The sequence below is a fragment of the Lycium barbarum genome, chromosome 1, assembly GCF_019175385.1.
Source record: "Lycium barbarum isolate Lr01 chromosome 1, ASM1917538v2, whole genome shotgun sequence".
In the NCBI taxonomy this organism is placed as follows: Eukaryota; Viridiplantae; Streptophyta; class Magnoliopsida; order Solanales; family Solanaceae; genus Lycium; species Lycium barbarum.
In genome coordinates, this window is record NC_083337.1 from 167110007 (window position 1) to 167122094 (window position 12088).

Below are 12088 nucleotides of genomic sequence, written 5' to 3' on the forward strand. Positions count from 1 at the left end.
TTCTAATGAAAGGTCTATGATTAATAAAAACTTAAAAAGACCTAGTTTCTGAAAATGTGTCCACACATTTCCATCAGTTCTTTCTAAAGTAAGGCACCAGCTGCTATAACTTCATGGTAAAAGACAACAGCCTGAAGCTTCATTGAATGCTACTTCATTGACATCAAACAAAACAAACATTAACGATTCCAATGCTAGAACAGTTAAGGAAACAGCTTCAAGCAGCTTGAACATCTGGATTAGGAGTACTTTCTTCAGCTTTCTTTATTTGATCAAGATTTCCTTCAGCTTTCTTCATATTTGCAATGTACTTCCAGCACCTCTTATGTACGCCACTAATTTTCTTCGGTGCATCAGCAATTGGTAAACCTGAACAGGAAGACCGTTTTAGTTACTTGCAGAAGACAAACATTGAAAATGAAACATTAAAAAGTAATATACAAATAATTTTTGAGTTCATACAAATATCTGAGAAGACTTCTCAAAAATGTTACCTTCTCAAAAAAAAAATCTGAGAAGACTTGAAGAGAGAGTAAAACGATCCAAAGAAAAATCATCAGTAGGAAGTGGAATTGTTAGATAAATTCTGTCACAGAGTGGAATTTAAATAACCCTCTCAAGTCTTAGGACTAATAGCCTAGTTCCTTTTTTCCAGTTTTTACTGGTACAAGTGGATCAAAATGCACCATTGAACTGATAGGCTGCATATACCAATAACAGGCATTCCTCATTTTTTCCACCTCTATTTCTAACTAATTGCTGCGTCAGAAACCCGAGAGATGCATACAGGAAAACAAATGCAAAACCAACACATTGCTCATACTTAAAGTGAGTAAGATCTAAAAGTAGTTCCAAAATTTATCTAACAAGAAGTTGGTACTTGAGTTCACCATAAATTCTCTTTTGCAACTGTCACCCCAGGCACTTATTCTATTACCTCTTCGTCTAATAATATTAGCACATTTTTACCGTTAATTCCTTAGTAATCATTCTCCTCCTCTCCTGAAACAGTCCAAACACAAAAGAAAAATTCGAGTGAAAAGGACAAAAAGGAAAAAAGCAGAGAGATGGAGAATGAAAAGGAGGTAAAAAGGGATACGTTTAAGCCCATTTCCCAGTAACAATATCCTATTATCACTCTATGGATAATGTTCACTCTAAGCAAACAACCATATATGATTTTTAATATATGAAAGTCAACCTTCTAACTTTTACCGAGTCATGAGCTATGCAGGGTGGAGGATTAGACGTATTGGCTATTAAAATGTCAATCAAGAATTGTCAGATTAAGCACCCACATATCAGCATCTGACAACATATACAAAAATAAATGTGGATACTTTTCTTTAGATCACACAAAGAATTCTCAGAATTGCTCAATGAGCTGGCCTCTGCGAAAGCAGGAGAGCCTTTAAGATACACAACTTAATACATACTGTCAATAACTTGAGTTCCACTACAAGCCATTCCCAAAGAGAGCATCATATCTCAACTGGTATACTGAACCAAGATAAGAAAATTGTTTATGTCACTTCTATCTCAGAATATCAAGCAAAAAGAAGCCATATACATCCACATTTATCCTTTACTAAGGTGCCAAACAGCTCAAAGTGTTCACATTCACAATCTTTGATCCTCTCAGTTCCCTCCTCATCCACTTCCTAAAAAGTTATTCAATGATCTTTTTTCGCCGATACTCACATCAAATTCAAAAATCAAAACAGAAATGATCCTTATATTTCTTTTACTAGACACCTTAAAACTGACACTTGCAATCAGTAGTAAATTATTTGTAAAATAGGTAAAGCATCATCATCTCAAGACAAAACGCTAACACAAGAACTGTTGTGCACCATACAAGTTGAGTGTCCACTCACTCTTTAAAACCACTTGTTGGTCCGACAGAAAACCGCTAACTACCAGATTGGAAGAGAGAAAAGAATACACAAAGCCAGTGTTTGGATACAAAATAATGAAAAACTGAAGACTAATATGATGCTACAACTTATGCATGCACAACAATAAAGAATTCCAAGTCTGTTGGTAAATGTCAACTAGCAATTTCAAATCACAGTAAAAAATGTAAAAACAAAGATGACTCCTGTTTGAGAGAGGAAATTGTTGGCAGAAAGCATTTTCCAAACAGAAACCTACTAACATATATAGTGAAAGTGTTCAACTTATGTATGATTAGTACCGTCTTATCAAAACAGAGAGAAATGTGGTCACTAAACCCAGAGAAACAATCGGGATGTTCACATTGAAGTTTGCACATCATCATTAAAAAAAATACACCTCAAATCCCAAATCTGCTGGGGTTGGCTATTTTAGTCATCTCTATCCATTTCACTCTACTTCGGCCAATTTCATTCAATACTAAATAATTTATCTTAAGGAAAATAAATCTCCGCTTATCCCTTACATTGATATGTTGTTTAACCCCAATTAGTTGGTATCTCTGCAGTTTGCAAAGCATCATATTGTTTTACAAAGGGATGTTCAGGAAAGCTTGCACGCCTCGACTATTCCACGTGGTAACTACTACCACGCACAGGCACCAGGTAACTTCGCCCACCAACACTTAAGCAAATGAGAAGAAATCACCTAGCATTTTTTGTCTCTGCTGGAACTTAAACCTTGGTCTCCCATGGTTTTCACCCACTTCATTGACCGTTAGGCCACAGCCTAATTCTCATGACTAGGAGCCACACACTTTGTTGCTTGCACCACATAGCATTAGAACCTATCAGGACGGAAGTTAAGAGAATGCATAATTCTGGTCTATAATTCTCAGAAGGTTAAGAAGAACAGGTTTCAGTTTAGTAACATCACATCCAATAAAGATGAAGCATTTTGTTCTATTTGGCCGGTTAAGGCTCAGCTACAGATCTTGATAATTATGCATATTTGAAGAATTCATCAGTTTTAACTATCAAAGAACAAGAAGCCCAAAGACCTCACCATTGTTATGCAGAGAGATGACAACTCACGTAATATTCTTTTAGAAGGCATTGTCATTATTGGAAAGTGAACAGCCTGCTGAAGTTTGACCAAACTCCAGAAAGTAACAATTCATATGCAAGAGAAACCTAAAGTGTGCACTGTGCTGGGAGGAGAAGGAAAAGGGGCAGTCTAGAGTGAAAGAACGCTATGAAAGACAAATCAGGAGCAACAAAATAATTGACAATTGGCCATAGCATCTCTAACTTAAGATAATCTCAACATAAGAGTTGTTTTGCGTAACAAAGTATGATTTATGCAGGAATGAGGATGAAGAAATAAATCGACTTCTCCTTTTTTCTGTCACAAAAGATGTGTGGGACACGTTCCTGTATCTTTTTGGAGTGTATTACGTGATACCCTAATCCCTATAATCTCAAATATGTGTATGCATGGAACGACGGAGAACTGAGAAATCCCTCAGAAAGATGAGGCAGATGGTCTCTTCATGCATTATTTGGAGCATTTAAAGAGAGTGGGCCGACACCCCGTCACACTTTGAAAGGTAGATGCCTACTTGTTGATCTAAGCTTTGTAATGTAAATATTCTTAGACCAAATTTGGATTATATCAACTAATTGAATTATATTTAAGACTTACAAGGCAAATGTACATTTTTCTACCTTTAGTGGTACCACTGAATGCTCAATGAATGAAATCCTTTACCCTAAAAAAGGAAAAAGAAAGAAAAACTCACCATCTCTATAAGCGAGTCCCCAAGCCTTACCGTGTCTACCATCCTGCAAAAAACAAAACAATCCACAAAATGAAAAGAAATATACATAAACCCTAGAAAGTAAACCCCAAATGTATGCCAATTCATCTTATAGTTATTACTTCTCCAGAAAAAATAAGGAGACCTCATAAAGATTGATTTTTCTTATTTCATGGGACACATTGGTCCAGTGAACGATTGAGAAAATGATAAGCAACAAACATAAACCCTTAAACCCGAGAAAGTAAACCCCAAATGCATATTATAGCTACTACTTCTCCAGGAAAAAATAAAGAGACCTCATAAAGATTGATAGTTGTGATTTCATAGGAGATATTGGTCAAGTAAACAATTGAAAAAATGAAAAGAAATATACATAAACCCTAGAGAGTACACCCCATTTCTCCAGAAAAAAAGAGAGAAGAAAGGTACCTTATAAAGATTGATTTTAGTGATTTCATAAGAGACACCAGTCCAATGAGTCTTAGCCATGTGATAACCAAGACCCCAATTAGGCAAAAACTGAGCAACCTCAAAAAGATTCTTCTTCTTCTTCCTTTTCGGCTTCTTAATTCCATCACTAGACGATGTCGTTTTAGGTGTTGTTGCAGTGCTCAGATTTCTCAGGAAACTGAAAGACACCCTGAAGAAGCTCGAGGATTGATTCACTGTAGATGCTCTGTTTACAAGAGCATTAGCCATTTTTTCAGATAATCGCTCTATTACTTCAAATGGGCTTATGCAATTTGTTTGTTCACTCTTGCGGCGGAACTCTTCCAAGCCTCACTTTTACTTCTGTTTTTCTTTTTCCTTTTTTTTTCTTAAGGTGGTAAAAAATGAGAGAGAAGAAGGCAGGATTCGTTATACAGTACTAAAATAAGAAAAAGACATTCGTTATTTTTTTTTTTTTTTGCCACGTCAGCGTTTGGGGTGGAAAATAATTGAAATGAAAGTTGTTAAGGGGTATATAAATACAACTTAAGTTTAGTTGTTAAAGTGAGTTTCGTGCCAAATTCAGGGGTTAAATGATGTTTTTTCTCTACTAAAATAATTAAATTATCATATGGTAAAGTAGTAAGTATTCGCTAATCTTTAATTAAATATTTTGGGTTCGAGGCGCAGTTTCAGCTTACAGAGAACATGATCTTAGATAGGAGGTTGTGGAGGACTCAAATTAGGATACAATGCTAGTAAGGCTAGTAGGTAGTCTCACTTATTCTTTCGCACTAATAGTCGTAGTTTTACTCTTTGATTTCTGCTTATATTTGTTGGGTCTTGTCTTTCCAGATTATTTTATCACGACTTCTTCGCTCTTGTTATTTCTTATTTTCGCATTACACTGATATGTTTGCCCGTATCTGACTCTTTTGTCTTGTTTTCTCTTAAGCCGAGGGTCTTTCGAAAACACCCCCTACCTCCCAAGGTGGGGTAAGGTCTGCGTACACTTTACCCTCCCCAGACCGCACATTGTGGGATTTCACTGGGTATGTTGTTGTTATTGTTGTTGAGATTTTTAAATATAAAAATGATTTTTTAAATAAAAAGTGAACTAGCTTATAAATGAGTTTAGAGATTTTCTCATCTCTCTTTTAAGAACTTCTCTTGGATGTTAGTAATATGTATGAATTTCTTGTTTTAGATCTTATTCCTCTTCCTTAATGGTTATTTTAGTTATAAAATTATTTTTGCTTTCTTCTAATTACTTGTTCTCTTTTCTTTCTCCCTACTTATTCTTCACTGCCTTGTTATTTTTATTTTTTAATTGCTTCCACTATTTGATTGTCATCATTTGGTCAATCCGGTACCGAAGACAAGATGGAAACCCAAAAAGAATTCTCAAATTGCAATTCCAGCCTAGCGTATCCTCTTTAAGTCTTATATTCTTCAAACCATAATTGAGCAAAAAGGTTAAAATATTATGGAAATATCCAATCTCTAGGAATACAAAATAATATGGCATAGGGAAATAAAAATAGATATATGTTTGACGAAACAAAAATGTTTATTACAGTATATCTTGTATTGTAACAAATGAACAAGCGAAATAAGTCTATCTATCCTGTCATATTGAATAAAATAAAAACTGGTTATATTAAATTAAGGTGTAAGCAATGAATCAGTTTCTAGATGGAATCCATCCTTGAAGACAAAGGGTAATGATGGAAAGTATAACAAGCGAAATAAGTCAATCTATCCTGTCTTACTGAGATGGAATCCATCCTTGAAGACAAAGGGTAATGATGGAAAGTATAACAAGCGAAATAAGTCTATCTATCCTGTCTTACTGAATAGAATAAAAATTGGTTATATTAAATTAAGGTGTAACTGATTATATTAAATTAAGGTGTGAGCAATGAATCAGTTGCTAGATGGAATCCATCCGTGAAGACAAACGGAAATAATAGAAGGTATAACAAGCGAAATAAGTCTATCCGGTCATAATGAATAAAACAAAAATTGGTCATATTAAATTAAGATATAAACAATGAATCAGTTTCTAGATGGAACCCATCCTTGAACACAAAGGGAAATAATAGAAGGTATTACAAAAGTCGTTACAGGAATACCGGCTAAGCTCCTCTAATTTACTAGATTTTAATTAAGTTTACAGTGTCTTTTAAGAGCGACCCTACCTGAAGCCAGAAGCAGTGCTCAGAAACGTGCTAATTTTGTCGTAAGCTTATATTATAGTCGCAAATGAGTAAAGATAGAGAAGGGAATTAAATCAAGCACTAATAATATTCAAAGGGAAACTTCGTTTGCAGTTCAAAACAACTAGTACTAGTAAAAGTTCATGTTCTTGGGTAGGTAGGATAGATGGTAGTCGAGGTTACAACCGGAAAGAAAGTACTACAACAAATATCAATATAGTAAAATTTCAGAGCATCATCAAATCAATCCTGATATGCGTCTTCCTCCTCTTCCTCATACTCGTCCTCATCAGCTACAGCATCTTGATACTGCTGGTATTCAGAGACCAAATCATTCATGTTGCTCTCAGCCTCGGTGAACTCCATCTCGTCCATGCCTTCCCCAGTGTACCAATGCAAGAAAGCCTTCCTCCTAAACATGGCTGTGAACTGTTCACTAACACGACGGAACATTTCTTGAATTGAGGTTGAGTTTCCAATGAAAGTTGATGCCATCTTGAGACCAGTTGGTGGTATATCACAGACTGTTGACTTAACATTGTTGGGGATCCACTCAATGAAGTATGAGGAGTTTTTGTTCTGAATATTTAGCATCTGCTCATCAACTTCCTTGGTGCTCATCTTTCCACGGAACATGGCTGATGCTGTCAAATAGCGGCCATGTCGAGGGTCGGCAGCACACATCATGTTCTTCGCATCCCACATTTGCTGAGTTAACTCAGGGACAGTCAAGGACCGGTATTGTTGTGAACCACGTGAGGTAAGTGGTGCAAACCCAACCATGAAAAAGTGAAGACGGGGGAAAGGAATGAGGTTGACAGCAAGCTTTCTGAGATCAGAGTTAAGCTGGCCAGGAAATCTGAGGCAACAAGTTACTCCGGACATGGTTGCAGATATTAGGTGATTCAGGTCACCAACTGTTAGAAGATGAAGAACCAGAATCAGTATGTGCAGCTTTAGATAAAAAAGTATACGCAGTATGAAGCATATAAAAGTATTTTAGCTAACCGAACAACACTATGTCAGAAAAGTAGAGGTAATAATTGATGTTTACAAACTTATTTTGCCTCCCACAAATGGTCAGTATTTCCAGTTATTGAGGACTGCTAGAGCAGTATTGGTTGACTAAGCATGATATTATTATTTAAACCAGCGAAAAATGCCAGCACTCTGTCATAATGCAACTTTCCATCAAGTGCCTATAATAAGTGAACTAAATGTAATGCTGTTATTTTAGAAAGTGAAAAATAATACCAATGTGAATTCAAAATGCAATTTTTAATCAAGAGAACAAAATGGGATTTTTTTATCAATGAGTATGCAAGTGCGAAACAGTTTAAAATGAAAATACTTACAGCTAGGAGTTGTCAGCTTGAGGGTACGGAAGCAAATGTCATACAATGCCTCATTGTCAAGAACCATGCACTCATCTGCATTCTCCACAAGTTGATGAACAGATAGTGTTGCATTGTAAGGCTCAACAACAGTGTCTGAAACCTTTGGGGATGGGAAAACAGAGAAAGTGAGCATCATTCTATCTGGGTACTCCTCTCTTATCTTTGAAATCAAAAGTGTCCCCATTCCAGATCCAGTCCCTCCTCCCAGGGAGTGGCACACCTGAAAACCTGCATATGATAACCCACATACAAATGAGATACCGTGACATAATGTTCACCTACGCTGCATAATGTTTAAGATTTCAGATTAGCTACTTATATTCATATAAGTCAGTACACATGTTAACAAGTAAGAAAATCTCAGTAACATGTGTTAAATGCATGAATAAAAACAAATAGAAGCTAGAAATGCAAAGAAATAGGAAACCGTGTAAACAATTAAACAAACACCTTGTAGGGAATCACAATTTTCAGCAGAATAGTTTCCAAAAAATTTGCAAAATAATTTCTACATATTTGTAATATGCTGCATAATGTTTTAAGACTCCAGATTAGATAGTTAGATTCATATATGACTGTGTACACATGTTAACAAAAAGTATTAAAATCTCAGCAGCATGTCTTAGATGCATAAAATAAACAGATCGGAGCAAAGAAATGCGAAGAAATTCAGGAAGCATACAAACAATTAAACAAACACCTTGGGCAATCACAATTTTCAGCTTCTTTCTTCACAACATCGAGATCAGAATCAATCATATATGACTGTGTAAATGCTAACAACATATAAGAAAAATCTCAGAAGCATATCTTAAATGCATAGGAAAATAGATCAGATCTAGAAATGAAAAGAAATAACACAATCTTCACAAATCAGAAAGCATATAAACAATTTAGCAAACACCTTGTAGCCAATCACAACTATCAGCAGAATAAAATAATTTAAACATTTTTTTAACTACGCTGCAAAATGTTAACAACAGGTAACAAAATCTCATAAGCATATCTGAAATGCATAACACAGATAAAAGCAAGAAATGCAAATAAATAACACAATCTTAACAGATCAAAAGCACATAAGCATTTCAACAAACACCTTGTAGGCAAAATATGACCGTAAACAAGTAAGAAAATCTCAGCAACATGTCTCAAATGCATAAAGTAGAGATCCAGGCGAGAAATGCAGAGAAATAATACATATTAACAAATCAAAAAGAATATAAGCATTTTAACAAACACCTTGTAGGCAATCACAGTTCTCAGCTTCTTTCCTGACAACATCAAGCACGGAATCAATCAACTCAGCACCCTCCGTATAATGACCTTTAGCCCAGTTATTTCCAGCACCAGATTGACCAAAAACAAAGTTATCAGGCCTGAAGATCTGACCAAAAGTTCCAGATCTAATACTATCCATAGTCCCTGGTTCCAGATCCATAAGTACAGCCCTAGGAACAAACCGTCCACCACTAGCTTCATTGTAATACACATTTACCCTTTCAAGTTGTAGATCTGTGTCTCCATGGTATCTTCCTGTGGAATCAATCCCATGCTCCGCACATACAACTTCCCAAAACTTGGATCCGATTTGGTTGCCACATTGGCCAGCTTGAATGTGAAGAATCTCACGCATTTTCAAAGGGGAAAATGAGAAACGAGAAATGGAGAAAGGGTTAGGGTTTGAGGATCTAGGGTTAGGAAGAGAGGAGAGAAGTTTAGAGATTTGAAAGGTGAAAAATGAGGCTTTATGGAGAAATGTAAGGGTTAAAAAGCAGAAAAATGAACGGCTCTGATTTATTTGCAAAACCAACGGCTGTGGTTTTGAGATTTGAATTTTGAATTTTGAATTCGTGGCGCGTTGGCGTGATAGGTAAGTGAAAGTATGTTGTCATAGCCTCATTGGGTTTGGGTATTTTAACATCTTTAGATATTTTCTTTGCCTTAGAATTTGTTTTGCCTAAATACTTGGGTGGCCCTTTAAAATTGGCACAATTTGTCATTTAGCCATTCAAATTTAAACTGTGATTTCTCGTGACCATTTGATGAATGGCAAATATTAGGCGGACTTGACTTTTGAAAACCTTTTGTTAACATCTCCTAACTCTCTCACTTTTTCATCCATCATTGGTAATAATTCGACTTCTCAAAAAATATTCATCGATTTAGATTTGAGTTTTGCATATTTCACATATTACAAATATCAAACCTATTACCTCGACTCATTTATTTAGATTTTTGGACAATGAAAAATATGAGGGAGAGAATTTTTATTTATTGTTAAGGTTTTACAACATTTTTTTATTATTATTTTTGGACAAGGAAAATTATGAGGGAGGGAATTTTTACATTAGTGAAACAACATCATATCAATGTAATCCCATAAGTAGGGTTTGAGAAAGATAGATTGTACGTAGACCTTACTCCTGCCTTTAGCAGGTAGAGAAATTGTTTCCGATAGACCATCGGTTCAAATAAAGCAGAAACAACACACTAGTGATAGATATTAGGGGGAAAGGCAGTATGAAGTAAAATTTCAATCATCAATGGTGAATTTTAGAGATAATGAGAGATTTTAGCATATGAATTTTATATATTTACAGTGAAGATGAAATAAGGGTAGATTTGTAGTATTATATTTAAGAAAGTTGACTTGTGAGCTTTGAAAGGAAAACACACGCACAAAAATGATACAACCACATGTGATATGTACGTCACTTAGGATGAGTAACATACTCAATGTAATTCCACAAGTGTTTAGAGGGGGTGGGGGGGGGGTGTTGTGTACGCGGTCTTATATGAGACTGAAGAGTGTGTTTCTGATAGTCCCTCGACTCAAGTAAAGCATATTAAAAATCAAGTATGTAAATCAAATACAACAGTGAAGAAGTGTTGAAAATGATAAAGAAGAGAATCGCAGCAACAACAATTAATGCGATGACTAAACGTTGAAGCAAACAAAACAACAGGTAATAGTAAAATCGAATAATAATATATTATCGGAGTAATAACAACAATATTAATAAAGAAATTAGACATGGCGCTTGACTACCTACTAACCTTCTACCCTAATTCTCGACCTTATATCCTCCTATTTAGGGCCACGTCTTCGATAAGCTGCAGGCGTATCATGTCTTGTCTAATCATCTCTCGTCAATAGGGCATCTGTGCATCTCCTCTTCATATACCCGAACTATCTCAACAACACCTTCCTCATCTAGTTCACCACGGATCCTACTCTCACCTCATCATCTGTGCATCTCCTCTTCATATGCCCGAACCATCTCAACTTCACCTTCCTCCAGAAGCGGACCCACACGGGAAGGGTGGGAGTGCATGTGTACTCCCACCCTTCGGAAAAAATTATGTATATATATGTGTATATAGCTTGAGAAATTAGTATATATTTAATTGTGCACTAACAAAGGAAAGTGTCTTTGGGGCTTGTTGGTTGCAACTGCTGCTTCCCTTACATGTCACCCCAGATCGAACCCGAATGTCACTTTTAATTATTTTTTGAGCCTATTATTAGGAAAACAATGAGCCTTAAATGAGCTCGCCCGGATTCGAACCTGCACTGTCACCACAAGTTGCACAGCTTTAGCCACTGAGCTATCTCTTTCAATGTTTCACTGTATTAAATTTTATTTATACACATATTTGACCTATATACTTGTATTTTCGCCGGGCTCATTGCTTTTTAGTGTTATTGGCTCTTTCTCTCTCCTCTACTCTCTCCCAGATCTGCCCACCCGCCACTCCGTCCGGCGACTAGGTAACGCCGGCCACTTTTCCGGCTAGATTTACTTTTCTTCTCTCTTTCCTTTTCTTCTTCTCCTCTTCTTCTTCTCTTTTCCTTTTTTTCCCTTTTTTAATCTGCTTCTGGCGCTGCCAGTACGCCGCTGCGCCATCGCCGGCGACTTTTCTGGCGACTTTTTCTGGCCATCCCTCTCTTTCTCTCTCCTTTTTCCCTTTTTCTTTTATTCTTCTTTTTTCCCCCCTATTCTCTTCTCCCTTTCAGGTATTTGTGAACATTTTTCCGGCAGTGAACAGTAACTTGACCGTGAACAGTGTTTTCCGGCAACAACCAGGTTCAGTTCAACTGGAGTTGGTACATCCGGTTGCCATATCCATTATTTGTCCATACACTTGTAGTTATATTTTGCTGACTTTAGACCTTTGAATAATTTATTAGTTCATACTTATTTTCGTGGCTTTGGTTAGTGATGGTAGACTAGGGTCATGTTCTCGTTCGGGGACGGGGGCGAGGGTTAGGAGGGGTAAGTGGGTTAAAGGAGCCTCTAGGTTGAGAGTAGGGTCTTGGAACA

At 36.4% G+C, this 12088-nt stretch overlaps 2 protein-coding genes across 2 annotated transcripts; both read right to left on the minus strand.

Annotated features, from left to right (window-relative positions):
* LOC132605987 (uncharacterized) lies at nucleotides 1-4554 on the minus strand. Its single transcript, XM_060319287.1, has 3 exons — nucleotides 4148-4554; nucleotides 3698-3740; nucleotides 1-369 (listed from the first exon to the last, which is right to left on the minus strand). Exons 1-3 carry the CDS (start codon nucleotides 4415-4417, stop codon nucleotides 218-220), a joined length of 465 nt encoding a protein of 154 aa, XP_060175270.1. The 5' UTR covers nucleotides 4418-4554; the 3' UTR covers nucleotides 1-217.
* A 1881-nt stretch (nucleotides 4555-6435) lies between these two features.
* LOC132605983 (tubulin beta-2 chain-like) lies at nucleotides 6436-9501 on the minus strand. Its single transcript, XM_060319282.1, has 3 exons — nucleotides 9003-9501; nucleotides 7722-7991; nucleotides 6436-7283 (listed from the first exon to the last, which is right to left on the minus strand). Exons 1-3 carry the CDS (start codon nucleotides 9394-9396, stop codon nucleotides 6610-6612), a joined length of 1338 nt encoding a protein of 445 aa, XP_060175265.1. The 5' UTR covers nucleotides 9397-9501; the 3' UTR covers nucleotides 6436-6609.
* Nucleotides 9502-12088: the final 2587 nt, after the last annotated feature.

Coding starts and splice junctions, on each gene's coding strand:
- LOC132605987 (XM_060319287.1), bottom strand. CDS start 4,417: ATGGCTAATGCTCTTGTAAACAGAGCATCTACAGTGAATCAATCCTCG. Junction 3,741..4,147: donor CTAAAATCAATCTTTATAAG/GTACCTTTCTTC, acceptor TGTTTTTTGCAG/GATGGTAGACACGGTAAGGC. Junction 370..3,697: donor GGGACTCGCTTATAGAGATG/GTGAGTTTTTCT, acceptor CTTCCTGTTCAG/GTTTACCAATTGCTGATGCA.
- LOC132605983 (XM_060319282.1), bottom strand. CDS start 9,396: ATGCGTGAGATTCTTCACATTCAAGCTGGCCAATGTGGCAACCAAATC. Junction 7,992..9,002: donor GAACTGTGATTGCCTACAAG/GTGTTTGTTAAA, acceptor TATCATATGCAG/GTTTTCAGGTGTGCCACTCC. Junction 7,284..7,721: donor CAAGCTGACAACTCCTAGCT/GTAAGTATTTTC, acceptor ATCTTCTAACAG/TTGGTGACCTGAATCACCTA.